This window comes from Megascapheus bottae, chromosome 17, assembly GCF_031878675.1.
Source record: "Megascapheus bottae isolate mThoBot1 chromosome 17, mThoBot2.hap1, whole genome shotgun sequence".
In the NCBI taxonomy this organism is placed as follows: Eukaryota; Metazoa; Chordata; class Mammalia; order Rodentia; family Geomyidae; genus Megascapheus; species Megascapheus bottae.
In genome coordinates, this window is record NC_143525.1 from 24,582,470 (window position 1) to 24,609,109 (window position 26,640).

At 54.3% G+C, this 26,640-nt stretch overlaps 2 protein-coding genes across 2 annotated transcripts; one reads left to right on the top strand and one right to left on the bottom strand.

Moving 5' to 3' along the window:
* The first annotated feature begins 953 nt into the window (after positions 1–953).
* On the top strand, positions 954–6,982 carry Otop3 (otopetrin 3). Its single transcript, XM_090351501.1, has 7 exons — positions 954–1,077; positions 1,633–2,049; positions 2,126–2,262; positions 3,089–3,147; positions 3,365–3,483; positions 4,017–4,831; positions 6,351–6,982. Exons 1-7 carry the CDS (start codon positions 954–956, stop codon positions 6,519–6,521), a joined length of 1,842 nt encoding a protein of 613 aa, XP_090207627.1. The 3' UTR covers positions 6,522–6,982.
* Positions 6,983–7,665: 683 nt separating this feature from the next.
* Hid1 (HID1 domain containing) lies at positions 7,666–26,252 on the bottom strand. The gene is made up of 19 exons (XM_090350245.1): positions 26,091–26,252; positions 20,416–20,565; positions 19,896–20,066; positions 19,259–19,372; positions 17,363–17,469; positions 17,043–17,159; positions 14,426–14,648; positions 14,202–14,258; positions 13,166–13,306; positions 12,932–13,022; positions 12,639–12,790; positions 12,467–12,545; positions 11,728–11,892; positions 10,574–10,801; positions 10,056–10,162; positions 9,559–9,639; positions 9,343–9,434; positions 9,092–9,250; positions 7,666–8,409 (listed from the first exon to the last, which is right to left on the bottom strand). Exons 1-19 carry the CDS (start codon positions 26,154–26,156, stop codon positions 8,346–8,348), a joined length of 2,364 nt encoding a protein of 787 aa, XP_090206371.1. The 5' UTR covers positions 26,157–26,252; the 3' UTR covers positions 7,666–8,345.
* Positions 26,253–26,640: the final 388 nt, after the last annotated feature.

The window sequence follows — 26,640 nt, forward strand, 5'->3', positions numbered from 1 at the left end:
GCTGTCCTGGTGAGAACCTTGGCCCTCAGTTTCCCCTCTAGCCTGCAGTCAAGCAAAACCCATCTCTGAAATTCACCGACAAATGGATCTTCCCATTCTCTCCAGCTTCTAGAAAGAGGAGTAGGAAAATTCCCAAATGTGGGGTGGGGTGGGAGGGCTTTTTCTGTGTCAGGCCCTGCTCTAAGTGAATTTATATATGTATTAATTCATTAAATTGTAACAAAATTTCTATGAGGTAGATGTCATGGCATGAATTCCCCCATTTGTCTACTCAAGAATTTGTTGTGGTGGGTGGGGTGGCTAGCCAGTGTTAGAATGCGTGTTTAATGTGGACAAGGCCCTGGGTTAGATCTCCAACATATAAAAAAAATAAGGCTGGGGAGGGAAAGAAGAGAAGGGGAAGGAGAAAGAGGAGGAGGAGTGAGGGAAAAAGGGAGGAAAAGAAGTAGAACGGAAAGAAAGAAGGAAGGGAAGAAGGACAGAGGGAGGGAGGAGGGAGTATTTTCTATTCAGTGGACATTGCCATTTGCTAGTTGTGTGCTGGATTCACAGATGAAGATACTGAGACACAGAATCTGAGAAACCTGCCAGGGTCACAGGGTAGAGAGTGGTGGTATCTAGGCACTCAGATAGGGGAGTGAGTCCTGGGAAGATAAGATAGAGCTGCTAAGGCTGACAAAAACAGAGTAAGGAGGTGCTGGAGGCATGGCTCAAGTGGTAAAACACTTGCCTAGCATGTGCAAGGCCTTGTGTTCAATCCCTAGTACCACCAGCAACAACAACAAAGAAAAGGGAACAGAGAGGTGTGCCTCTGAGCCTCAGCCTTGCTCAGTCTGGGTGAGGGAGTCTGGGAGAAAGAGACCAAGATCCTCTGGAAAGCCTAGGTGGCTGCGAGGAATGAAAGGGGTTCATGGGAAGGGTCTCTGTCCAGAGCTCTGGTGCTGAAAGTGCCCATGGAACTGCCAGAGTCAAGCGCCAAACCTGAGGTGAGAGCGGGCCCAACACCTACCCAGGATGAAGTGGAGCAGCTCTTGTTCTCCCGGGGCAAGGGGCTGTCACCACACCACACACCTGACAGTACACACCCACACTCTCGGCTGGGAGGAGTGGCCCAGCTACACTCCACCAGCGTGCTTGGGCAGAGAGGGAAGGCTTCCATGGTAGTAAACTGAATGGGTGAGGGCTGCTGGCGGGGGAGCCAGTGGGTAAGGGAGAAGGAACAGCTGGCTGCAGGAGGGATCATGGGAGCTAGAGACAGGCCATAACGAGTACACACATGCACACGCACACCCTTAAGGTTTATGGGTAACACAAAGGATTTCCCTGTCTCCTGTTCTTTTTTCTTTTTTCCTTTGTACCAGTACTGAGGCTTGAACTCAGGACCAGGGCACTGTCCCTCTGCTTTTTGCACAAGGCTAGCACTCTACCACTTGAACCGTCGCTCCACCAATGGCTTTTTGCTAGTTAATGAGAGAGAAGGTTCTGGATTCCCAGCTCTCCGCCTCCTGAGTAGCTGGGATCACAGGGGTGACTCCTGGCGTGCCTCCTGTTCTCTGTGAACCTCTGTGGACCACGGTGAAGAGATGGTCTTGAACTCCTGCAGCCAATGCAGAACTCTTTCTCTCTCACCAGTTGCTGCTGAAGTTCCACATTTGTCCTCTGTGGAAGCACAGTCAACTGAGGAGGCTCCGGCCCACAAGAACCAAGAGGACACAGAGGACAAAGCGACAGGAGGCCCTGAGCTGCCAAGGGAGAAGTCTTGGCTGGTTCGCCATTTCTCCCTGCTGCTTCGACGGGATCGGCAGGCCCAGAAGGCTGGCCAGCTCTTCTCTGGGCTCCTGGCCCTCAACGTGGTGTTCCTGGGCGGGGCCTTCATCTGCAGCATGATCTTCAACAATGTGTCTGTCACCCTGGGCGATGTGTGGATCCTTCTGGCCGTCCTGAAGGTCCTCTCCATCCTCTGGTTCCTCTACTACATGGCCAACACCATGCAGCGACCCCACGCTGTGCTCTATAGAGACCCACATGCAGGACCGCTTTGGGTGCGGGGTGAGTGTGGCTGGAGAGGGTGGGGGAAGGAGAGCTGGCCTGAGGACATGTGCCAATGCTAACCTGGGCCGGCCAGGCTCCCTGGTGCTCTTTGGCAGCTGCACCATCTGCCTCAATGTCTTCCGCATGGGCTACGACGTGAGCCACAGCCAGTGCAAGTCTGAACTGGAACTCCTCTTCCCGGCCATCGAGATTGTCTTCATGGTCATCCAGGTGACAGGCCCTCCCCGCCCCCGACCTCATGCCACCAAGGACATAACCTGCCCACACCAGCCATGCCCACACACCCACACCTATACACAGGCAATGTCCCACACACCACAGCCCCTATAAACACACACTTCCTGTGCCCACCCCCCATACCCACGTACACAGGCAGCAGCCCACACACCACATGTGTGCCGTGTCTGCCACATGTACACAATTCTAATCATATCTACCCCCGCTTGCTTGCATATATCTACATATATGTGCATGCAGATACATGTGCACATGCATAGACAGATGTCCAAACTTCCTTTCTAAAATCACGCATGTCTGTCAGCCATGCACCGGATCTCATGTCTCGTATTTCCCCAAGCAGTGGACATTTCAACTCCTTTTCAAAGCTGAGCCAACTGAGGCTCAGAGCTGTTCTGCCACTGGCCCAGTACTACACAGCAAGGGAAAGAAATGATCAAGCTGTACGCCAGTGGCTCTCACCTATAATCTTAGCTAGTCAGGAGGCTGAGAGCTGAGGACTGGGGTTCAAAGCCAGCCTGAGCACAAAAATCTGTGAAATTCTTATCTCCAATCAACCTCCAGAAAACCAGAAGTGGCACTGTGGCTCAAATAGTAGAGGGCTAGGTTTGGGCTGAAGGCCCAGAGTTTAAGCCCCATGACTGACAAAAAAAAAAAGGATGAAGCCTAGATTCAACCTCAGATTCCTCTCAGGGTCATCCATTGCAAATACACACAAGCAACTTGGACACACACACACACATTTCAGCCTGCCCCACCACCCCACCAGTCCCTGGGCTCAAGGCCCTGTCTCTTTCAGACTTGGGTCCTCTGGAAACACTGTAAAGACTGTGTGCAGGTGCAGACCAATCTCACCAGGTAAGACTCCTCTCCCTCCCAAGCCTCCCAGCCTCTCTGGACAAGGGACCCCTGTAGCTGTGGCTTAGTCCCCAGCTGGCCCCGAGGGCAGCCTCTCCCATGGCACCTGACTTTGAGACTCAACACTTGCCCCAGATTCAGTCAATGGTAAGGATGGGGAATGGGGGACAAGGGAAACCTGGCAGGCTGCATGAATGAGCAGGGGCCCTTCTTCCAGGTGTGGCCTCATGCTGACCCTGGCCACAAACCTGCTGCTGTGGGTCCTGGCTGTGACCAATGACTCCATGCACCGTGAGATCGAGGCAGAGCTCAGTGCCCTCGTGAAGAAGTTCTCAGGTACACAGGGAAGTCACTGGCACCCAGCCAGCGACATTTTTTAAATGCTTTATATAAATTTGGCAGCTAAAATCTTGAATCTCTTTGAAAGAGAGACAATTTTGTGATTTCTACTGTGTAATGTCTGAGCCTTTAAAGTTTCCACATTAAAAAAAAAATGAGCAGCTAGTCTGATGCCAGTGGCTCACACCTGCCACCCTAGCTACTCAGGAGGCTGAGATCTGCCTGGGCAGGAAAGTCAGTAATTCTTTATATCTCCAATGAGCCACCAAAACCACCAGAAGTGGAACTGTGGCTCAAGTGGTAAAGCGCTAGCCTTAAACAAACAAAAAACAACACTGGAGAACAGCCTGGGCCCAGCCCCCGAATTCAAGCCCAGGACCAGCACCAAATAAATAAATAAAGACCGCTGGATGGGCCTCTTCCCGCTCTCACATGTTCCAGATGGACTTGAGAGCGATTGGTTCCTCGGGGACCTCCTCTGACCAGGGCCTGCTTGAACACCTGTCTCCTCCCGCCCCTCCCCTCCCCAGGCAACGAGACCAACACCTGCTTGTGCCTGAACTCCTCCGTGTGCGAGGTCTTTCAGAAGGGCTACTTGATGCTCTACCCCTTCAGCACGGAATACTGCCTCATCTGCTGTGCGGTGCTCTTTGTCATGTGGAAGAATGTGGGCCGTCGTCTGGCAGTCCACACATGCACGCACCCTCCCAGCCCACCTTTCCACCTGCATGGGGCCATCTTTGGGCCACTGCTTGGCGTGTTGGCACTGGTGGCTGGTGTGTGCATCTTCGTGCTTTTCCAAATTGAGGCAAGCGGTCCTGAAATCGGCCGCCAGTATTTCACCCTCTACTATGCTTTCTACGTGGCCATTTTACCTGCCATGAGCCTGGCATGCCTGGCAGGCACAGCCATCCACGGGCTGGAAGAGCGAGAGCTGGACACGGTCAAGAACCCCACCCGCAGCCTGGATGTGGTGTTACTGATGGGAGCCGCGCTGGGCCAAATGGGCATTGCCTATTTCTCCATTGTGGCTATCGTGGCTACCCGCCCACATGAGCTGCTCAACCAGCTCATCCTGGCCTACTCCCTCCTGCTCATTGTCCAACACATGACCCAGAATCTCTTCATCATCGAGGGCCTGCACCGACGCCCACTGTGGGAGGCGGTGCCCAAGGACCTGTCTGGAAAGCAAGAGACACAGCCTCCCCACAGAGGCTCTCTGATGGAGCTGGGCCAAGATCTGCGCCGGGCCTCCGTGGCTTACATCCATTCCTACAACCACCTCAACTGGAAGCGGCGGGTGCTCAAGGAGATCTCCCTCTTCCTCATCCTCTGCAACATCACAGTGAGTGGCCAGGGAAGGACTTGTTGGGGAGGGAGGAGGTGGAGTTAGGTGGACCCAGAAAGCCTCACTCAGGAAGGGCTGGATCAAGGTCACCTGCCGCTTTGCAATTATCGTGATGCTGCTAGAAAGCAGGGAATGTTGCCCCCAGCTTCTTGTCAGCCACCTGGCATGAATCAGTGTGCCAAGAACATAGTTAAGTTCTTACAAAACATTTCCACTTTCCAAAAACTTACTGTCTAGATAGGAAGATGCTAAAAGGACCAGTTAGAAAATTATTGGTCAATTCATTATCCACCAAATTCAGACAAAAGAGATAAAGTGCCTGATTTATTTTTTAAGAGCTCTTCATGAGCTCTAACTACTCAGGAGGCTATGATCTGAGGACTGTGGTTCAAAGCTACCACAGGCAACTCTGTGAGACTCATCTCCAACAACAACAAAAAAAAAGCCAGAGTGGAGCTATGGCTCAGGTGGTACAGCACCAGCCTTGAAAGAGAGAAAAATAAGACTAAGGGTCTGTGCCCAGGCCTTGAGTTCAAGTCCAGGAAAAGAGAGAAGAATCCTTAGTGGGAGATATTTAATATCCCTCACTTGGCTTCCAGGAGCTGTTACATCTCAGGCCACCTCTGTGCATTACCTCCACATGTTGCTTGCACTATCTTCGTAACTGACATTGAACATTATGGCCCATTGCACAGACAAGCACAGAAGGCCTGGGTGTGTGGGAGTGATTCACACCTCAGATGTGAACCCACTGGTCCAGGCGGAGAATAAGGAATGAGTTAGCTCTAAAGTGCCTTGGGATCTCAGAGAAGTCAGTGTGGATCTAGAGGCCAGGGCAGCTTTAAGAAAGGTCTTATCTGAGCCTTGAAGAATGCAAAACATTGAGATAGGAGCTGAGTACTGGCGCCTGTAATCCTAGCTACTCTGGAGGCTGAGATCTAAGGATTGCTGCCAGCCTGGGCACTAAAGTATATGAGACTCTTATCTCCAATTAATCACTAGAAAACGGGAAGTGAGGCTGTAGCTCCTGGGGTAAGGTGGTAGCCTTGAGCTGAAGAGCTCAGGGATAGTGCCCAGAGTTCAAGCCCCATGATCCACAAAGAGAGGGGGGGGGGAGTGGGGGAGAGAGAGCGCACTCAGGGACAGTGTCCAACCCAGAGTTCAAGCCCCATGTCCCACCCCGCCCCCCCCCAAAAAAGAGCTCAGGGACAGAGTTCAAGCCCCATGACTGACTGACAAAAAAAAAGTTTCCAAGGACAGTCTCCAGGCCTTGAGTTCAAACACCAGGACTGGCAAAAAAAAAAAGGTGTTAAACCCTGAGTTCAAGCCCCAGTTATCAGTAAACACACACCACTCACACACACACACACACACACACACACACACACACACACACACGACAGAAAGGTGGGAGGGGGAGGGGGAACTACAGGTTCTGGGGTCTCCTCCCCTAACAGCTGGGCATCTTGGAGTGTGGGAGGTCCCCTCTCCCACCCCATCCTCCATCCCCCAACAGCTGTGGATGATGCCGGCGTTTGGCATACACCCGGAGTTTGAGAACGGGCTGGAGAAGGAGTTCTATGGCTACCGGACATGGTTCACCATCGTCAACTTGGGCCTGCCTCTGGGGGTCTTCTATCGCATGCACTCCGTCGGGGGGCTGGTAGAGGTCTATTTGGGGGCCTGAGGATGCCCAAAGAAACCACCCCCTGAGAACCAGAAGTGCCAAGGCAGAGAAGAAGGTAGTGGGGTATCAGGAAGATGCACAGAAGGCAGGATGCCATCTTGGGGTTCAAGACTGCGCTTTAGATGGCCATGGCCAGGCCTGAGCACCTCCTGCCCTGAGCCTTGCCACACCATCCGAGCAGCCAAGTGGGCTTCCCAAGAGGCCGGCAGGCTGCTGCTTCCCTTTGAGAGAATCAGTTCTAAGTGACAGCCTGGAGAAGAGAGTCAGGGGAGAGTTGAACCCCTCTCTAGCCAGGCCCCAACAGTCTGCCTTCTCCTACGAGAGGGCCCAGCTTGATCTAGTACATGCTAGCTCTGGGCCCTGTGTGCAGAGCTCTGCGGGCAGCTCTCCACCTCTCTCTCCACACACCCTTCTCCTAATAAACCCATTAATTAACTGCCAGGCAGGGCTCAACAGCTCTCTCCCGCTGCCATAAACACTGTTTATTTGATTGATTCCATCCAGGCTCCGTGGCATTTGTTCCCAGGGACAGAATTGCCACCCCAGGCGTGGTGGGAAGGGTTGTGGCCTGGGACCAAGCATAGATGGTCACTGCAGCCTCTGGCCATCCCATCCCCAAGGCGGGGGAGTCTGCCTGAGCCCCTGGGCAAGGGAAGTGACAAGGTGGCCCTGTCAGCCTATCCATCTCCCCTAGCCCCATGCAAACAAGCATGCCACAGGGCGAGGCCTGGAACACAGCCAGGCCTGGCAGCTGAGACTGACTGGCCTGCTCCAATCCTGTCCTGTCTCTTACGAGTTGGGTTCTGAGTGATATGCCAGGGACAGACCCCAAAGGGGTCTCAATGCTGTTTCTGACTGCCGGGAGTTTGTGCACGGGGCTGAATCGGGCCCCCAGCCTAGGCAGGCTTTTCTTTTTCTGGATAGCCACAAACCCTGGGGTGACAAGGCACAATTCTACGCTTCCACCTGAGAAAACAGCAGGTGCTGGCTCCCAGACATGGGGTCAAAGGCCCTCAGGGGACTCACTCTGGGGTGCAGAGTCCCCAGCTGGCTGAAGAAGATAAGAACTTCAGTGTGGAGCCTGCACCCCACGCCCCATCCCCCCTCCCCCCACACACACTAAGCACGAAAGCAGGGGGTGGGGGCAGGTAAAAGGGAGGTTTTATTGTGTAAAGAGGCCGATTGTTCCGAGCAAAGATTGTACTGACACACATGGTGAAGTGGCCCAGAGCCAAGGCAGATGGGGGGACCCCATCATTGGACAGTGAGCTAAGCTGGGCCTAGCAGCTCACCCCCACTTTGCCCAGCCCCTGTCAGCCAGGCTGTACCCACTGTCCATCCATGCCCACTGCCAGCCCCTCAAGCACAGCAGTTCCTCAGTCTCGCCTCTGCAGGCCCCCACCCCCCATCTCCTCACCCAGCAGACCCATATTCCATTTCCCTGAGGCCCTGGCAGAGAGTGGAGCTGGAACACATGGTCTCAGGCACCCCAGCTCCCTGCCAGGGTGCCTCAAGGGACCCCACTAGGGTGCAGAGACCTCCTGGGCACAGTGACCTGGTGGCTTTGGGGAATGGGCAGCACAGAAGTGGCTGGGTACCAAGGGCTCTCACAGAAAGAGGAGCCAGTTCTAGGCTCTAGTGAGCCCAGAACCTGGAAGCCCAGCCTATGAGGCTGGAGACACCATTGTGCCCAGCCACCAGGAGCAGCTGGAGCTGCCACCTCGGCTCCAGCCACTCTGCCTGCCCCACACTCTGTGGTTGGTCATTAACGCTCAAAAGACCAGGCTAGACCCCCTCAGTCCTGCCCCATGTGGCTGTCCGACTTCACACCCGCTGGATCTCAAAGAGTTTCACATCAGTGTCGTACCAGATGGGCGGGTCCATATTCCTGCAGTGGGAGAGGAGGAGTGAGGGCACTGCCACCTTCCAAGAGGGGGCACCTTGCAGAAAAGGTTCCAGGAACCACGGGCTCCCACCCAGAAAGCTAGCTGCTCAGGAAGCTGAGGTCTGAGAATGGCCCGTCAAAGCTAGCCTGGACTGGGAAGTCTATATGATTCTGATCCCCAATTAGCCACCAGAAAATCCACAAGGGGAGCTGTGGCTCAAGTGGCAAAGCACCAGCCTTGAGCTTAAAAACAGCCAAGGGAGAATGTGAGGCCCTGAGTATAAACTCCACTACTGACACAGAAAGAAGGCGGGAGGGAAGGAGAGAGGAAGGAGATGGGGAGGGAAGGAAGAACAGAGGGAGGAAGGATGGAAAGGAGGACAGGGGGAGAGGAGGGAGAGAGAGGAAAGAAGGAAGGAAGGAAGGAAGGAAGGAAGGAAGGAAGGAAGGAAGGAAGGAAGGAAGGAAGTATGAGGAAACGGGAGGAGAGAAAAGGAAATAAAGGAAGCAAGCTAGGTGGCAACACAACCACACCAGCCACCCCTCCCCAGACAAGGCCACCTGGATTGATTGTGTGGGCATTAACCCCGCTGTGGATGGGAGAACCCCTTCTCTTGCTGGGCAGGCCCTCAGGTGGACCCCAGACCTATGGGTGGAAGCCCCCTGTCCCCCCGATGGGGCCCACCTCAGATAGATGACGCCCCACATGTAGGTGCGGAACCACATGGCAGTGCCCGAGTTGGCCTGGTACTTGCGGATGAGGATGGGGTGGGGCACAGGGAGCAGACCCACCAGGGTGCCGTGCTGCAGGAACCTCAGGATCTCTGACTCGTCCGTCAGACCCCTATGAAGAAGAGGGGTCCCTGGCGTGCTCAGGTGGACTAGCAAGGCCCCCCCGGGGCGAGCCGGCCCCCCCCCCCAAGGCCCAGGACACACTTGTCAATGCAAATCTTCTCCACCTGGGGCACCAGCACCTGCAGCAGCCGCATGATGGTTTGCAGCGGCAGCTTGGACTTCCACGACACCACCTGCACAAGGGACCAGGGCTCTGACATTGGACTTTGGCCTGCTGTGGCTCAAGGTCAAGCCACCACCTCAGTGCCACCTGCCCAAAACCCAGCCCCTGCCCCCTCTGGCGAGAGGCTCCCTCACCCAATCTGGTGTTGGGTTCCACTGGCCACTGGCCGATGCACTGGACAGCCGCCGCTCTTCTCGCCAAGCCTGGCTGGGCTCCTGGTCCCCAGGAAGGAAGGGAGTGGGGATGGGATGGGTCAGAGAGCAGGAGGTCATTTCACTGACTGCGGTAGGGGTACCCACCTTCAGCAGAGGGCCAGGCTCAGCCTTGCACCTTTGCTCTGGGCCCCAGGTCCAGTCCAGCCCAGCCCAGCCCAGCCTCAGCCCAGTGACAGGTTTAGGGCCCAGAGAAGGCAGGATAAAGGCCAACCTCTGATAAGGCTGCTAGATGTGAAGGGTAAACAGGGAGGGGTCTGCAAAGCCCCCCTCCCCCTGGCAGCGTCAATCTGATGCTCTGGGCACCAACATCTGTCCTGTGCAAGTGACCAGAGAATGCCGGGGCTCAGCCCCGACCAGGGAGGCCAGGGAGAGGGCGCCGCCCAGCTGCACATGCTGCTGGTGTCCCTGGCACTCACCCCCTTGGCTGGGCTGCCCTCTGGCGAGCTTTGCTGCCTCTCAGGCTCCAGGGACCTCAGGGTGCCATCTTCCGACACCTGGGACTTCTCTGTCAGCTTGTCAATGCCTGGACAGGACACAGGAGCGTGAGGAGACTGCGGTGACACTGGGGACCTGGCACCACGAGTGTTCCTGCCTGTTGCCCACCACAGAGGCACTGAATCTGATCTCCTATCATGCTACCTAGAAGTGGGTGCCAGGACCTAGGCACTGTCCCTGAGTTCATTTGCTCCAGGCTAGCACTCTACCACTTAAGCTACAGCTCCACTCCTGGCTTGAATATGAGTCTCATGGACTTTCCTGCCCAGCCTGGTTTCAAACCACGATCCTCAGATCTCAGCCTCCCGAGCAGCTGGGACTACAGGCCTGAGCCACCAGTGCCCAGCAGCCATCCCTACCCTCTCAATGTCCCCAGGGATCACACCCGGCTCCTAACCGGTGCCAGGAGCTCATCCCCCTTTCCCGGCCATTGGCAGACCTGGAGTGGCAGCCAAGCTGGTCTTCAGGGTACCAGGTTCGGCAGGGGCTGCAGGGCGGGAACCCTCCATGGAGGCGCCCTCTTGAGAGCCTGTGCGGGACAGGGGCTCTGGGGCCCGCCGGCGCCGCTGCAGGGCCTTGTGGATGGTGGGCGGGTCAGTGGGCAGGTTGGCCAGCTGGTGGAAGACACTACGTTTGCGGATGATGGCGTAGACCAGGTTGGAGTTGCCTGTGGGATGCGAGCACTGCCTGGGTCTTGAGGGGTGAGGGCCTCCCCTCCCCCATCCAATCTGGACTTGGCAGGACAGGAGGGATAGGAGGGAGAGCAGGGCTGGCACTGGGCTGTGTGCAGCCATGTATTATTATACTGGGAAAAATGGCTTCGAGCCTGAGCTTGCTTTCCCATCACCTCCTGTTAACCCACCTGGGCAGACAGTATTATCCATACCAAGCCAGATACTCAGTATTTGGACTCACTGAGCCAGGGAGGAGCCAGGGAGGAAGAAAAGATGTGTGCCTGTCCTGCAAGGCTCCCAGGGGAAGATGCAAATGCTTCCTGGGGTCCCATTCACCTCTACAGTCCTGGGTCACACTACACTTCCCTGCCCCAGGACCTTTGCAGATGCCACCCTCACCCTTATAATACATTTTACTCCCTCCTACTTGAGGCAAGATTACTTATTTTAGTGACTTATGGGACACTATGCTTTCTATGAGTTATTTTACTGACCCTTCCCAATGCCCTCTGAGACGAGGACTCTTCATGCTCTTATTTAAGACCATCTTATAAATGAGAATGTCAAGGGTCCGTGAAGGTAAATCCTGGATCTATACACGGTGGCCTGGCAGCAGGGATAATGAGTGGTGAGGAGAGGGGCTGCAGTGACAGGCATGGGGAATCTCAACCACTCTGAGCATCCCTGACACTGAATTTTAGGTGAATGCTTAGATACCCCCTGCAACTCCGTGCCCACAGGACAGGAACCTCCTCATACTCCCATACTGCATTCCCTGAGCCCAGGTATGCTGCAGGTACTTAATAAATGCACACTGGAAGAATGAACCTAGAGGTAGATGGCGCCCCTGGAGGCCCGTTCCAGAGTCATGGCCTCCAGACACAGGAAGGCATCCTGTGCTCCAAGCCATACCCCTCACCATCAAACTGGTACTGGATGATGTTGTTGAAGACTTCCAGTAGGAAGAAGACCAGGTGATGGTTCTGGGCAGTCGAGAAGAGGAACCAGGGGGTGGAGAAGGCCTCAAGCAGGTGCAGCAGCTTGTTTGCAGTCACCATGGAAAGGCTCTTGAGGTAGGGTGACACTTCGAGAGAGTGAGATGTGGACTAGGACCGGACGCCACTGGCTCACACCTATAATCCCAGCTACTCAGGAAGCTGAGATCTGAGCATCACCGTTTGAGCCAGCCAGGGCAGAAAAGACCGTGATACTCTTATCTCCAATTAAACAGCAAAATGCCTGCAGTGGAGCTGTGACTCCAAGGGTAGAGTCTCTGCCTTGAGCAGAATAACCCTAAAGGATAGTTCCCATGTATCAAAAAAAAATAACTAAAGTTTTATCTTCTGTATTCTTTCGTACAGTAGAAAATTTTAGCAGGACCCCTGTGGCTTGCGTTGGTTCTTTTTTCTTCTTCTTTGTGCCAGAGCTTTATTGCTCAAGGCTAGCCCTTTACCACTTGAGACACAACTCCACTTGGGGTCTCCCACTTTTCCTGCCTGGTCTCAACCTCCTGAGTAGCTAGAATTACATGCATGAGCCACCAGCTCCCAGCTCCATTATTTCTATGGGCTAAAGCAGAGGAGCCAGGTGCCTGGCTGGCCTGTGGCCTCTCGCCACCTGGTGGCCACCGTGGGGAATGCAGGCTCCAGGCCCCCTACCATTGACCACGATGGTGAGCAGACAGTCGAAAAGAGGCTGCAGCCGCTGGTGGCCACTGGTGATGATCTTGTGGAACACCTGTGTGAGAAGGGACATGGGGTGGCTGTGGGGTTCACACTGCCCTCCCCCACCATAGCTATGCCTCCGGGGCAGGCCGTGCATGCCCCTCACCACGATGAGCAGGTCTGCGTGAGTGCCCGTGAAGACGGGGATATCCAGGGGCACGCGCACAGAGTAGGGCTTGTTCAGCCGCACGCCGAAATTCCGCTCCCCACTCAGAAGCAGCAGGATGAAGACCCCGATGTGCATCAGGCCCACCCGGGCTGCGAGACACGCAAGGGGTGGGGGGGGAGGATTGGAAGGAAGTCCAGGTACCCAGGGGCCAAGACCAACTGGCAGGACCCTACCCACGTATGGAGACCCTGTCCCACATCCCCCCACCCTCACCCCTGCCCCAGGCTTACACTGATCTGCCCGGGCATCATTGAGAAAGTAGAGGATGGGGACCAGGATGTCCAAGACGTCACTACTCTTCAGGACAAAGAAGAGGAATTTCTGGGAGCAAGGAAGGGGGTTAGGTGGGCTAGGTCGGTGGAGTGGGGAGACTCCAACCCATCCATGGGCTTTTCCAGACAGTTCTGCATCCAGCAGCCCTTCCCAGGGGGCTCTGCGGGCCCCAGGCCTGAGGCGCCGCCCACCTTGTTGAAGTCACACAGCTTCCAGAAGAGAACCAGCAGCTCCTGGTGGAACTGGATCTTCTTGGTGGAGTTGGGCAGGTAGGTCTGGAGCAGGGGGTTGGACAGGAGCCGTGCGATGCCCTTGAGGACAAACTGGAAGTCCTGGGGTGGAGGTGGCAGGGGGAAAGGGCAGACTGGCTCAACCCAGCTCTCCTTAGTTCTGCCTTGCAGGCCCAGGCCCTCTACAAACACCTTGCTTTCCCAGAGTCCCTCCAGAGTTGAAGGACCCAGGTTCAGAACCATGAATAACTGGGGGGTGGAGAGGGCACGATCCCAGCCCCTGAGGAGCCCATGTGAAGCCCCGTGAACCAGACAACCTGTTTGCCAGCGCCTCTCACTCACACACCTCACCCTCTGCCCAGCCCCCACACTGCTTCCCATCCATCACACCTGAGGGCTCACAGGACTGTCATTTTACTGAGCTTATACTGCAAGCTAGACTACAGGCTGAGTGATCCACATTCAAGGGACCCAGCCATGTCCTCATCACCCAGCTACAGAACCCATGGCTCTGAGAGACACAAACTTGGCTCTGCTTGGACTTCAAGTCCACTGTATCTTCCCCCTTGCTGAGCTTGGACATCAAGACACCTCATTTTCTGGAGGGCTTCTTAGTTCCTCCAAGCAGCCGGTGCCACTGGCCCTTTCTATATCTTCCTCTCCCCCTTTATTGAGGCTTGAACTCAGAGCCTAAGCTGTCCCTGAGCTTTTTCACTCAAGGCTGTCCCTCTACCACTTGAGCCACAGCTCCACTTCTGGCTTTTTAAAAAGTGGCTGATCAAACCACGATCCTCAGATCTCTGCCTCCTGTGCAGCTAGGATAACAGGCATGCGTCACAGGCACGTGGCTTTCTCTCTGCACTTTTATGTCCTTTGGCATCCTCCCATTCCTATTTGACTTGGGGCAGACGCCATGGCCTTTCACACAGCACCCCTCCGCCCCCCACAAAGCCATCATGAAGAGGCAATAAAAACACAAGCACGGAACAAGCCTCACCTCCTCACGATGGATGCGGGACAGGTAGTTCACGAACAGGTTCTCGGGCCCTGGAGGCTGCCAGTGTAGGGAGCCCCGGTGAGCAGGCACCACACCCAGGGCCCCCACCCTGGCCTGGGTGGCAGTAGTGATGCCCCTCCCAGGCCAACATTCCCAGGCACAGGAGGAGGTTCCTCTGTTGCCAGGGTGCCCCTGCCCACAGCGCTCTCCCCTCCCATCCTTACATCAGTGTCATCCATGGCGGTGCCCGTGGTGGTGCCATCCACAGTGGGGCTGGCGCTGGTGGCACTGTCGTGGTCCAGGGTGACAATGAGTACCTGGGCGGCCTCCTCCACCAGGGGCTCCCGGTAATCGGAGAAGAGCAGGTGATTGTAGGGGATCCCGTAGCCCACGGGGTCGTAGGCACACACGGTGTTGAGGAGCGAGGTGAAGAGAGGCAGTGCGTGTCTGCAAGGAAAGGACAGGGGTGCAGGGAGCCCCCTGCAGCCACCACCATGGCCACGCAGAGGGACGGGCAAACCCCCTCCTCATTCCATCAGCATCAGAGTCAGGCTCTGGGCTGGGAGCCAGGGAGAGCCATGAGCAGAAAAGATACTACTTGTCCATCTGCATGTCCAGATCTGGCCTGGACCGGTCTGGACAAGAGCACGACAGACAGTCATGAGGGTTCCTTGCAGACCCCGGGAGCAGAGGCCCAGGGAAAAGGCGGCTTCCCCTTAGGAGCAGGGACCAGCTCGGTCACCCAGCTCCCATACCACACCATGATTTCAATCAGATTTGCAAGAAGTCAGGGTTCAAGCTCCTCATCTTACAGATGAAGAAACTGAGACTAAGAGGGGTTAAACAAAGGGCAGAGGTTGGCAGTGTGCTGATAAGGATTGAGAAAGAGAAGTCTAGCCAGCCTTTGACTATCCCGGTGCAAGGAAGGGAGGGGGAACCCTGGGCCTCATTTTCTGGGGGAAGAAAAGGCTGGGCAAGAGGCCAGCCAAACTGGAAGGAGGTAGTGTGCCATGCTACATGGGACCAGAGACTAGGAGCAAGAGAGCCAAGTGCAGGCCATGGACACGTGCCTGTGGAGCCAGAGCAGCCTGGACCCAGCTGGCATGCACCACAGGAGCGTGGGCACACACTGTGTTCCACTGCCTATGTGGCTTTGTGACACCAACAATGGATGACCCCAGAGTCTACCAGTATCCCAAGAGAACCAGGCTCCCTCCTCCCCGCCCCCCCACAGAAGGCCACAGGCCACATGCACCTACTGTTTAGAACATGGTCTGGCCAACTTTGAAATGGGAATATGAGAAAGGGCATGTAAAACATCTTATTTTGTATAAGGATCTCATTAAGCTCTCTCTCTCTCTCTTTCTCTCTCTCTCTCTCTCTCTCTCTCATCAGTCATGGGGCTTCAACTCAGGGGGAAGGTGATGTCTCTGACCTCTTTTACTCAAAGCTAACATTCTGCCACTTCTGGTTTTCTGGTGGTTAACTGGAGATAAAGAGTCTCACAGACTTTCCTGCCCAAGATACCCTTGAACCACGATCCTCAGATCTCAGCCTCCTAAGTAGCTAGCTACCAGCACCCAGCAAATGCTCATCTTTTTTTTTTTAATTTTGCCAGTCCTGGGCTTGAGCTCAGGGCCTGAGCACTGACCTTGGGATTTCTCAAGGCTAGAACTCTACCACTTGAGCCTCAGCACCACTTCCAGCTTTTTTCTATGTATGTGGTATGGAGGAATCAAACCTGGGTCCTTGTGCATGCTAGGCAAGCACTCTACCACTAGGCCAAACTCCCAGCCCCAAATGCTCATCTTTTAAATTAAATGTTTGGATTAAGTGAAATACACTACTCAAATTAAGTCAGTTTGTTTCTTTTTATTTTTTATTTACTTTTTGCCAATCTGTTTCTTTTTAAATCTGAAAAACACATGTATGATTCATATCATATATATATACATACATACATATATGCACAAATGTGTGGTGTGTGTGGAACATGGGGCTTGAACTCAAGGCCTGGGTACTGACCCTGAGTTTTTATGCTCAAGATTGGCATTCTTCCTACTTTAGCCACAACTCTACTTCTGACTTTTTTTTCTTTTTTCTTTTTTTGCCAGTCCTGGGAACTGAACTCAGGGCTTGAGCACTGTCCTTGGGCTTTCCTCAAGGATACTGCTCTACCACTTGAGCCACAGCACCACTTTCAGCTTTTCTATGTATGTGGCACTGAGGAACTGAACCCGGGTCTTCATGCATGCTAGGCAAAACTTCTGGCTTTTTTAGTGGTTTACTAGAGATAGAAACCTTCCTGGGCTGGCTTGGAACATCAATTCTCAGATCTAGGATTACAGGGATTATAGGGGAGAAGCCACCAGCACCTGGCTTGCATCTTTTTTGCTGTTGGTGGTGGTGGTGATGGTGGTTGTGGGACTTGAACTGTGGGCCTGGGTGCTGTCCCTGAGCTCTTTAGCTCAAGGCTACCACCCTATCCCCGTGAGCCACAGCACCACTTCCAGTTTTCTAGTGGTTAATTAGAGATAAGAGTCTCACAGACTTTAGTGCCTGGGCTGGTTTTGAATCACGATCCTCAGATCTCAGCTGCCTGAGTAGCTAGGATTACAGGCGTGAGCCACCAGTGCCCGGGTCCATCATATTTTTTTAGATGAAGGATTTGGAGTAAGCATCCCACAGGGTTGGCCACCCCTATAGGAGGTATTGGACAACACCCACAGCTGGTAGTATAAATGGGTACATTTACAGTCATCACCACCAGGGGGCAGCACATACACTCAAAGAGGGGCTGGAACAGGAAGAGAAAGTGAAGACAGGCCTGAGGCCCCTCACCTGTTCTCTGTGGAACAAAAGAACTGAACCCATGGGTTGGTGCTGCAATTCTCTGGGGCTGGCGGCAGGTACATGGCCTCAGAGAAGCAGGTCAGCAGCAATTTCAGCAGCTCCATGCTGGAGGAGGGGAGAAGGGAGGAGGGGAATTTTAGGACCTGGTACCCCCTCTAAGGAGACCACTACCCACCCCGCCCAGCATCCCTGCTCAGGTCCGTGGAAAGAAATGACCCCTGTTCGTCCCTGTAAGGCTCAGACTCAATGGCAAGTGGGGAGGACCTCGCAGGAAGACCTGTGCAGGAGTCCAGCCTGGTCCAGCTCACCGGTTCAAATCGTGAATGTAGTTCGGCTGAGGGGAGTGAGCAAAGCCCACACCAGCCTCCCAGATGTATTCACAGCTGTCCAGGGAGTGGATATCCTCCGCCGAATCCTGGAGAGATGGGGTGAGAGGTCAGGAGGAAGGAACAGCACAGACCAGGTACCACCAGGATCACAAGGACCCTGCAATCCTAGCTTCTTAGGAGGCTTGGATTGGGGAAGACCACAGTTCAAGACCTGACCAGGCAGAAAAGTTTGGAAGACCCCTTTTCAGTGAATCACTGGGCCTAACCTAACACAAAGCAAGACCCATAGTTGAAAACAAGCAAACAAACTACAAAAACAAACAGCACAACATATGAAAGTAGAACAATGAAACCCGTCCACGTTGCTTTGAGAATCAGGAAGAGTGATGGAGGGGTGCAACTGATACCTCATATGCATGTGTGGAACCTCATTGGGGCAACTAATAACGTAGGTGACAAAGTATATGCTAAGTTTGTTCCAGCATAGCATAAAAGGGACCAGAGATGAGCTCCAGTCATAGGTCCACCTGCCTAGCGAGCATGTGATCTTGAATTCAAACGCAGTGCTATCTAAAAGTTAATAATAGCCAGGCACTAATGGCTCACGTCTGTGAACCTAGCTGTGTAGGAGGCTGAGATGTGAGGATCACAGGCCAAAGCTAGTCCCAGCAGGAAAGTCCATGAGACTCTTATCTCCAGTTAACCGCCAGAAAGCCAGAAGTGGCACTGTGGCTCGAAGTCAGAGTGCTGGCCTTGAGCAAAAGAGCCTCAGGGATGGTTCCTGGGCCCTAAGTTCAAGCCCTATGATCAACAACAAGAAAAATAATAACAAAATTAATAATAATGTAAGACTAAACCCACCCAACCCCATTTCCAGCCATCTCATATTCTCCTAAAGACAAACTCTCAAATACCCAAGACTTCATGCATGTCCAGGAAATCAATGTTCTTAAATATTCTCCCCCCTCCCTTTGGTGCAGGTATTAGGGCTTATGTACAGAGCCTCCTGCTCTCATGGCTTTTTCAAGGATGGTTGGCACCCTGCCACTTGAGCCACACCTCCACCAGGTTTTTGCTACATTAATTGGAGATACCAGTATCATGGACTTTTCTGCCCAGGCTGGTTTTGAACCTCAGATCTTACGCTCCCAAGTAGCTTGAATTACAAGCATAAGCCACTAATTCCCAATTTAACATAAAAGCTTGTTTTTCTTCAATTTACATCAATACTTCGTTTTTGAAAACATTTTAATTAGCGCCAATTAGTTATGCTAGAGGGTTTCATCTTAACATATCCATTTATATATATATATATATATATGAATATATGGTACACAGTGATCATTCTCCCTCTGCCTATATTTTGTTGGTACCAAGATTTGAACTCAGAGCCTCTTATTTGCTTGGCTTGTTTGCTTAGCTGGTGCTATACCACCTGAACCATGCCTCCATCCCAGACTCTTCTACTTGTTCTACTCAGTCTAGTGTGAGGCAGGGAAACAAAGCTGGAGGGACATAACATGGATGCCATGGTGGTGTGGCAGGTGAGGGGGGGTAGGAGTCAGAGAACATTCCAGATGAAGTTCATGAGTGAATGAGAAGGCCAAGATCCCCCCCACCCCGCCCACCTCAGGCAGACAAAAACAATGGGTGGCTGTCCAGAGCCTCCTGGAGGCAGTGGGCAGGGCTGGGCCGAATCTGGCTCTTCCCCAACTGTGCCACCCACCAGCCCAGCCCTTGGACGTGAATGCCAGGCTGCCCCCAAACACCCTGGGCCCCCTGGCTGACTACATCCTACCCTGGGGGGAAGGCTTCAACAGGCCTGGCCCTCCTTGAGGACCCAGTCTGGGGGTCCTGGCGGGGGGGGGTCCTCACCACAGTGCTTCTCCGGTGGCTTTGGACGGTAAAGTCTGGACAGAAGAGCAGATCAGCAATGGCCAGGAGCAGGGACTCAGCCAGGGGCCTGGCGTTCTCATCCTCCTCTTCTCCCTGCAGAGGATGCCATCTCCGTGAGGGGCTCAGGGCTTGATATGGATGACAGGAACTGAGCCCCAGGCAGACAGCAAAGGGCAGAGAGGTAATAAAAACAAGGCTGACCTTTGCCTGCCCCTCTGCCTCACAAGGGACTGGGGATAGCCAGGAATCCTCCCTCACTGACTGGGGGTGCTGGGAAGTGTCCCCCAACCTCACGGGCCTCGGTCATATTGGGAATCACTAGGCTTCACTCCTCAGCCCTCACCTGGAGATAAACTCGGGGGTGGGGTGGGGGTCCAGCATGGTCCCTCTGGACCTCCAGAATGGCCAGCTGCCGTGGTGTACCCATGCCATGCCAGCTTCCCTCCCTAGCCAGCTTCCTCCCCAGATTAAGAGCACAGATCTCCACCATGGGAGGAAAACTGAGTCCAAAGAGGTGGTGGGTCCTGAACCCTATCCATCAGCGGCACCCCCAAGTGTGAGAGGAGATGGCAGTCCTGAGAGGGCCCTCCCACCCACCCTGGCCAGGCCCACAGACCCCTCCTCGCCCTGCCCCAGGCACGGTAGACCAGAAGAAGCCCCTCCAGTCGGGATCCTCGAAGATGTAGGGCAGCACGCGCGTGAGGAGCCGGCTGCAGTTGAGGACCACCTGCTTCTCCTTCTCCGCGTGGCAGCCGCTCTCGGCTCCCTGCACCAGCTTCTCCACGGCCTACAGGAATGGGCAGCAGAGGGGTGACTACAGTGCCATGCTGTGGAGGCCTGGATAGGGAGGCCTCTGCCTGGCAGGGCGGTCCCTGCTAGAGGGGTGAGCCAGCCCCAGACCCGGAGGAGGACAAGAACAGCCTGGGATCTCAGGGGACTTGCAAGGCTAGCTGGGCTTCTTCTGTAAATATCACTTTGCCCGGAGTGCAGGGGAGGGGCTGAGGGAGGCTGAGAAGAACCAGGATCTGGTGTGGGGGGGGGTCCTTTGCCCGTGACAGGCTGGGCCATCTCTGTCACCCCTCCCCACCCTCTCCAGGGATGGCAGACATGACAGCAGGAAGGCAGGCAGCTCTCACCTTGTAGCACAGGGTGGCCAGGTTGGAGGGTGACTCTTCCCGCACGGCCCGGATCTCCGCTGCGGGCACCAATGCAAAGACATCCTGCACCGATGTGGCGGTGTCTGCCCAGAACTGGTCCCAGAAGGCGTCGTCAGTGGCTTCCACAGGCTGGGGAAAGGATGTCCAGAATCACACACAGCCCCTTACCAACAGGGCAACAGAGATCCCCAGAGGAAGGCCTCAGCTTCCTCTATGCCATCCCCACAGGGACAAGGAGCACCCATCTGGTTCCCAGAGCTCTGCCAGCACAACCAGGCTGGGCACACAGGGTGAGGGAGCTGGGCACAGGGCAGCAGCAGAAGCCTAGCCCAGTCCCTGTGGGCTGTGTGCCCCTGGATGAACCCTCTTACTTCTCAGGTAGTGCCAGTGACTGTCTGCCTGGCTGTGCCCCAGGCCACGCCCCTGCTCAAGGCCACACCTCTCTCCCATAGGAAGATGACAAGAGGACACCTGCCCCATCTCCCCTCTCTGAGCTGCCCCTCATCAGGTGCCAAATCCAAGACCAGCAGGCTGTGGAGCTCTCTGCTGGCCAGTAGTGAAGTTCAGACAACCTTGCCCTAGAGTCCCTGCCTCCAAGTCTGTTCTTCAGCCCCCACCCACCCACTCCTCTCCAAAAGAGAGGACCAGTGCCACACACAGTCCTCCGGGGGCTCCTACTCCCTGCTAGACCCAGACTGGTCCTCAGTGCAATTGTCAGCCAAGATTAGACTTAACTATCTCCCTCTCCCTCCCTTCCCCCTCCTCTTACACACTTACACACTTACACACACACACACACACACACACACACACACAGAAGCATGTGTGCACCCATATTTCCTATCACCAGACATGACCCTGATATCTCTTTTCCTTTCCTCTACGCTGGTTACCCCCTTTTCCCAGCATGCTCTGCCCAGCACTCAAGGACCCATGGAGCCCAAGTCATGCCTTACAACCACATGTGAACCACTGTGCTGGTGGCTCACACCTGTAATCTTAGCTACTCAGGAGGCTGAGATCTAGGATGGTGATTCAAAGCAGGAAAGTTGATGAGACTCTTCCCTCCTATTAACCACCAAAAATCCTGAAGTGGAGCTATGGCTCAAGTAGTACAGGACATGAGCCTTGGGGGGTGGGGAAGAAAAGCTAAGGGATAACACTCAGGCCATGAATTCAAGCACTAGTACTGCCAATAATAATAATAATAATAATAATAATAATAATAATAATAATTCTGGCCGATTACTGATGGCTCATGCCTGTAATTCTAGCTACTCAGGCAGCTGAGATCTAAGGGAAAAGGTTCCAAGCCAGCCCAGGTAGGAAAGTTCAGGAGATTCTTATCTCCAATAAAGTACCAAAAAAGCCAAAAGTGGAGCTGTAGTTTAACTGGTAGAATGCTAGCTTTGAGGGGAAAAAAAAAAAAGCTCAGGGACAGGACCCAGGCCCTGAAGTCAAACCCTAAGACCAGTACTGCTATTACTGCTACCAATAATGATAATAATAATAATGATAATAATAATCCATTTTCTGAAACCTGGCCTTCGGTGTTTGCTCCTGCCTGGGAACACCAGCTCCACCCTTCCTCATCACAGTCTGGGACTGGTCCAGGTGCACCTGCCTCCAAGCCCCAGGGTCTGGAAGCCCCCACCCTACAGTTGAGCCCTACAACAGGTGCCCGGCCAGTGTGCATCCAGCTGATGTTGAAACCAGGCCTGGAGACCTCCTCAGCCTGGTCCCTGGGCACGGCTGAGAGGTGGGGTGACCTGCCTTACCAAGGTCCAGGAGGACTCCAACTCATTCTCTGCACAAAAAAGCTCCCACTGTGCCCTGCTTCTGCACGTGCGCCACAGCCCTCAGGTCAGGTCTGGCAGGAGTATCTGCTCCACTCCAGAACTGGTAGAGCAAGTTAGCTGGGGGTACGGACAAAGGCCAGAGGAGGGGCTGTGAGGATGGGGTTCACTGGCCCTCAGTATTCAGCCCTAACCACTCTTTGACAGGAACTAGGGTGCAGGACCTAGCGGGTCCTAGAGTGGGTAGTAAAGGACAGCCCAGAGAAAGTGCAGCACTCTCCCACAGGGGGTGCCTGGGAAAGCAGCCACCAGTATTTTTCCCACCTCTTAAGCAGCCACCACCCCTTAAAGGGGCAGAAGCCCAGCTGAGCACACAAGGGACATTTCCTCATTGACCCAACTCATTAGGCAAGTGTCATCTGAGGACTGAATTCGGAGGACAGGGCATGGAAGGGGTCTTAAGAGGCTTCAGAACAGCTTGGTATGGAAAAAAAGAAAGATCTCCACCCCTCTTTCCCCCCAGAAGCTGGGCAGGATTCACATCGATAATCCTAGCTACTCAGGAGATCTAAGAACTGTGGTTCAAAGCCAAGTCTGGCTCTTATCACCAATTAACCAGCAAAATCCTGGACTGGAGGCATGGCTCAAGTGGTACAGAACCCCAACTATGAGTGAAAAAGTTGAGTGAGAGCACAGGCCCTTAGCTGAAGGTGCAGTATCAGTATATGAGGGAGATGGGGAGGCAGGGGAGCCCTCAGAAACAGGCCTCTTCCTTCACTATTTGTGCTTCCTTCTTTCCTGATCCCACTGTAGCTTACACACTCGTATTTGGTGACCATTTCTAACCACACCAGACTAGGCTGAAGGCATTAGTCAGGGTTATTAGAGTCCTTTAGGCTTCTGAAGAGGGGGGCATTGCTCAGCTCCCACTTTAGTGAGTCCAGCTAGGCTCCATGAAGCAAGGAGATGATTAATGAGATAGTTTTTGTTTGGGGAGACAGGGTCTGCTATGCAGCCCAAGCTGGCCAAGAACTTTTGTTCTTTCTGCTTCAACCTCCCAAGGACTAGGTCTGCCACACTAGCTCCTTTTTACATTTTTATTTTTTCTTTTTATTTGGGGGTGGGAGGCGATACTGGTCCTTGAACTTGAACTCAGGACCTGGGCTGTCCTTGAGCTTCTTGTGCTCAAGGATAGTGCTCTACCACTGAGCCAAAACTCCACTTCTGGCTTTTGGTAATTTGTTGGAGATCAGAATCTCATGGACTTTCCTACCTGGGCTGGCTTCAAACCATGAACCTCAGACCTCTGCCACCTGAGTAGCTAGGTTTACAGGTGTGACAGTGCCCAGCAAACTAGTTTCTTTAAAGGACCCTTTTTCTTTTCTTTTTATTAGTAATAAGGTTTGAACTCAGGGCCTTGTGTTAGCTTAAGTAGCCAAGACTACAGGCATGAGTATCAGTGTCTGCCTACTTGTAGCTACTTTGTACAACTACTTAATAATAACAACAATTACAAAGGGAATGTTTTATGGAACAAAGCAGTAACCATATGACAAGTACGATTACATAGTTCTAATATGGGAGTTTTTATGTTTCTAAATGTTTTATGCCAACCCCTCCACAAAAAAAAAGAATCTTTTGAACTGCTAAGGTAACAAAGACTAAGCTACCTGGATTGAAAAAAAGGTGTGTGTGTGTGTGTGTGTGTGTGTGTGTGTGTGTGTGTGTGTGATTGCCCCTCAGCTTTTTTTTTTGCTCCAGGCTAAAACTTTCCAGTTATAGCTAGTTTTTGGTGGTTATTGATTATAAAAAGTCTCACAGATTTTCCTGTACTAGTTGGCTTTGAACCATGGTCATCAGATCTCAGCCTCCTAAATAAACTAGGATTACAGGCATGAGTCACCAGTGTTCAGGTACCATCTATAGCTTTTGATATTTTCATATGGAGGGGTGGCAGTGGCAAGACCAGGAGGCCTCCAGCTGAACAAGTCACTCCTTTCTGCCCATGCTCACACACATGCACATGCACACACACACACACACTTAACACTCCTGCCAGGTTTCACTTGGCCTTCAGCAGAGACTCTCCACACTGGCTAGGTGTGGGAGAGGGTCTCAGATCAGGGAAAGAATGCCCTCTTCTCTTCACTCTGGGAAAAGGTCAAGAAACACAAAGCCAAAGCTGGTAGTCCTCTAGACCAGGGTGAGGCCAAGGTCTAAGCTGGCTGAGTGGACAGGAAACACACACACACACACACACACACACACACACACACACACACGGAAAAACAGGATGCATGGCAGGAAAGCAGGGAAGGCTGATTGGCAGCAGCTCAGGGGCAGGAAAGGGTCTGCTTTGTCCAAAGCACAGCCTTTGGGAGTCCAGGGTCAGAGGTCTTGCAGTGACTGCCTGGTGAGAATTCCTCAGGGATAGTGAGTGTGCTGATCTGGGATGACCATCTGGGACTTGGTTCTTGTACCCAGCCCACCCAAACCAGATCAGTACCCAGAGTCCAAGGCTTCAGCTCTTCCTCCAGGCCCCTCCCACCTACAGGACTCTTGGGGAAGGAAGTACAGCATGGCTCTCCAGCCTACTCCAGCTCTTCAACTGGGAAACAGATAAGGACCCCTTTTTCCTCTCCATTTCACCCCCTCATTGAGAGGAACACCCACATACCACCTTTTCTGTCACCTAAAAACCTAGTGCCCCCAAGTTCCTGGAGAGAGCACAGGGCAAGCAGGCCTAGTTTCTATCAATCCAGTGCCTCTGAGCTCAGACTGAACTCTCCAGAGGCCCTGCACAGTTTGACAAGCCCCTGACCCTTTTAGGGTGAGAGCAGAAATCTGCCCCAAAGGGCTGTAAGGCCCTCAGTCAAGAACAAGATCACCCAGAACTGTGGAACTAATGGTGAGACAGTCCCGTGTGATAACAGATCCAGAGCCCCTTGAAAATAAGGGGCCTTGTGGAGTTGGGGTTGGACAGCTCCCATAACCAGCATGGCCTAGCTCAAGGTTGGAGCAGGAACACAGCCTTGCTGGGGTCAAGTCCTATATGTTTGGGGAGGAGGGGGGGACACTCTGCTACTTGTAGACTCCTGTGAGCGACTGGACTGGATGAGGCTGACAGGAACCCCAGTTCCCATACCAACAGGCCAAAGCGCAACCAAGAGTCCCCCCCATCCTCATCCAGAGAAGAGAGGGTACCCACAAATCCAGTTATCCCCTTCCCAGGCCTGGAGGAACCCCTCTAGCACCCTGGCTCTGTAGGCCTGGACACAGCCCTGCCAGGCTGCCACTCTGCTCACCACTCTTTGCGGGGGGGGGGGGGGGGGAAGGACGGGCAGTAGACCTGGGCCTTCGCTTGCCCATGAGCAGCGACCGGGGCCCAGCGAAGCTGCAGCCGCCGCGCACCAGCTGCTTCTCCGACCCGAGCCGGCGCCGGCCCGGCTTTGTTTGCGTTGAGTCAGCCCTGGCTGTGTGTCCGGACCCGTGGGCACCGAGGGGCAGGGAGGAGATGGAGGAGGAGGATGGGTGGTGGGAGGAGGGTGAGGCTGAGGGCGCTGGGGGGCGGGACAAGGGGCGGACGGCAGGGTCCTGGCTCCGGGAGAAGGCACACGTCAGCCTAAGGTGGGGGCGGAGGTGCTCGCAGGGGAAGAGGCGGGGGTGGGCAGCCGGGGCGAGGGGATGGAGCCCGGGTACAGGAGGGGGAGACCCCTTTCTGCGCCGACCTCCGCGTCAGCCCCCGGACCGACCCGTCACCCCGTCTTCTGCGCACGCCAAGTTCGCAGCCCCCAGCCCTGCCCAGCCCCCAGCCCGGCAGGTGGATGAGGGTGGTGGGGGGGGAGGAACAGGGCGCACCTGCGTTTTGGTGGTGAGCTGGATCACTGCCTTCCGGAAGTTCAGCTTGGAGTCTGCGGACCCCATGTCGCTGGAGCCCCTCCTATGGCCAGGCTCTGGTTCTCAGTCTAGGCCGGGATCCGGGATCCGGCTCCCGCTCCGGCTCCGGCTCCGCGGCCGCAGCTGCTCTCTCCGGAGCGAGCGAACCCCGCCCGCAGCTCAGCGTCAACCCCGCCCCTGTGACCACGCCCACTTGAACACGCTTCTGTATTGGTCCCGTCCGTGGCCACGCCCTCGTGTGGCCACGCCCACGCTGTCACGCCCCATGCACCTGCCGCGGACTGCCTGGGGTGTGGAATTCAGGCTTAGAATGCAGTTCTGATCCCAGTCCATCTCTTCCCCACTGTCTCCCAGTCTCCCAGTCCCGAAACCTCAAACATGCCCCCCACCTGCATCCTTCACCCCGGTCTTATGTCTTATGCAAGGACCCCACAGCTTTTTGCTCAGTAATCTCCACTCACCTGAGTTTCCTCCTTTATAATCCATTCTCTAAGCATTTGTGCTCTGGATC

Bases quoted from the DNA above. Each gene is read 5' to 3' on its own strand.
- Hid1 (XM_090350245.1), bottom strand. From the start codon at position 26,156: ATGGGGTCCGCAGACTCCAAGCTGAACTTCCGGAAGGCAGTGATCCAG. The intron at 19,373-19,895 runs GTCTGTGGGCCT...CATCCTCTGCAG, and splicing joins CTGGGGCAGGGCGAGGAGGG to GGAGAAGAGGAGGATGAGAA. The intron at 10,163-10,573 runs GTCTGCCAATGG...TGTCCTGTCCAG, and splicing joins CAGCTTGGCTGCCACTCCAG to GCATTGACAAGCTGACAGAG.
- Otop3 (XM_090351501.1), top strand. From the start codon at position 954: ATGGAACTGCCAGAGTCAAGCGCCAAACCTGAGGTGAGAGCGGGCCCA. The intron at 2,263-3,088 runs GTGACAGGCCCT...TGTCTCTTTCAG, and splicing joins TTGTCTTCATGGTCATCCAG to ACTTGGGTCCTCTGGAAACA. The intron at 3,484-4,016 runs GTACACAGGGAA...TCCCCTCCCCAG, and splicing joins CCTCGTGAAGAAGTTCTCAG to GCAACGAGACCAACACCTGC.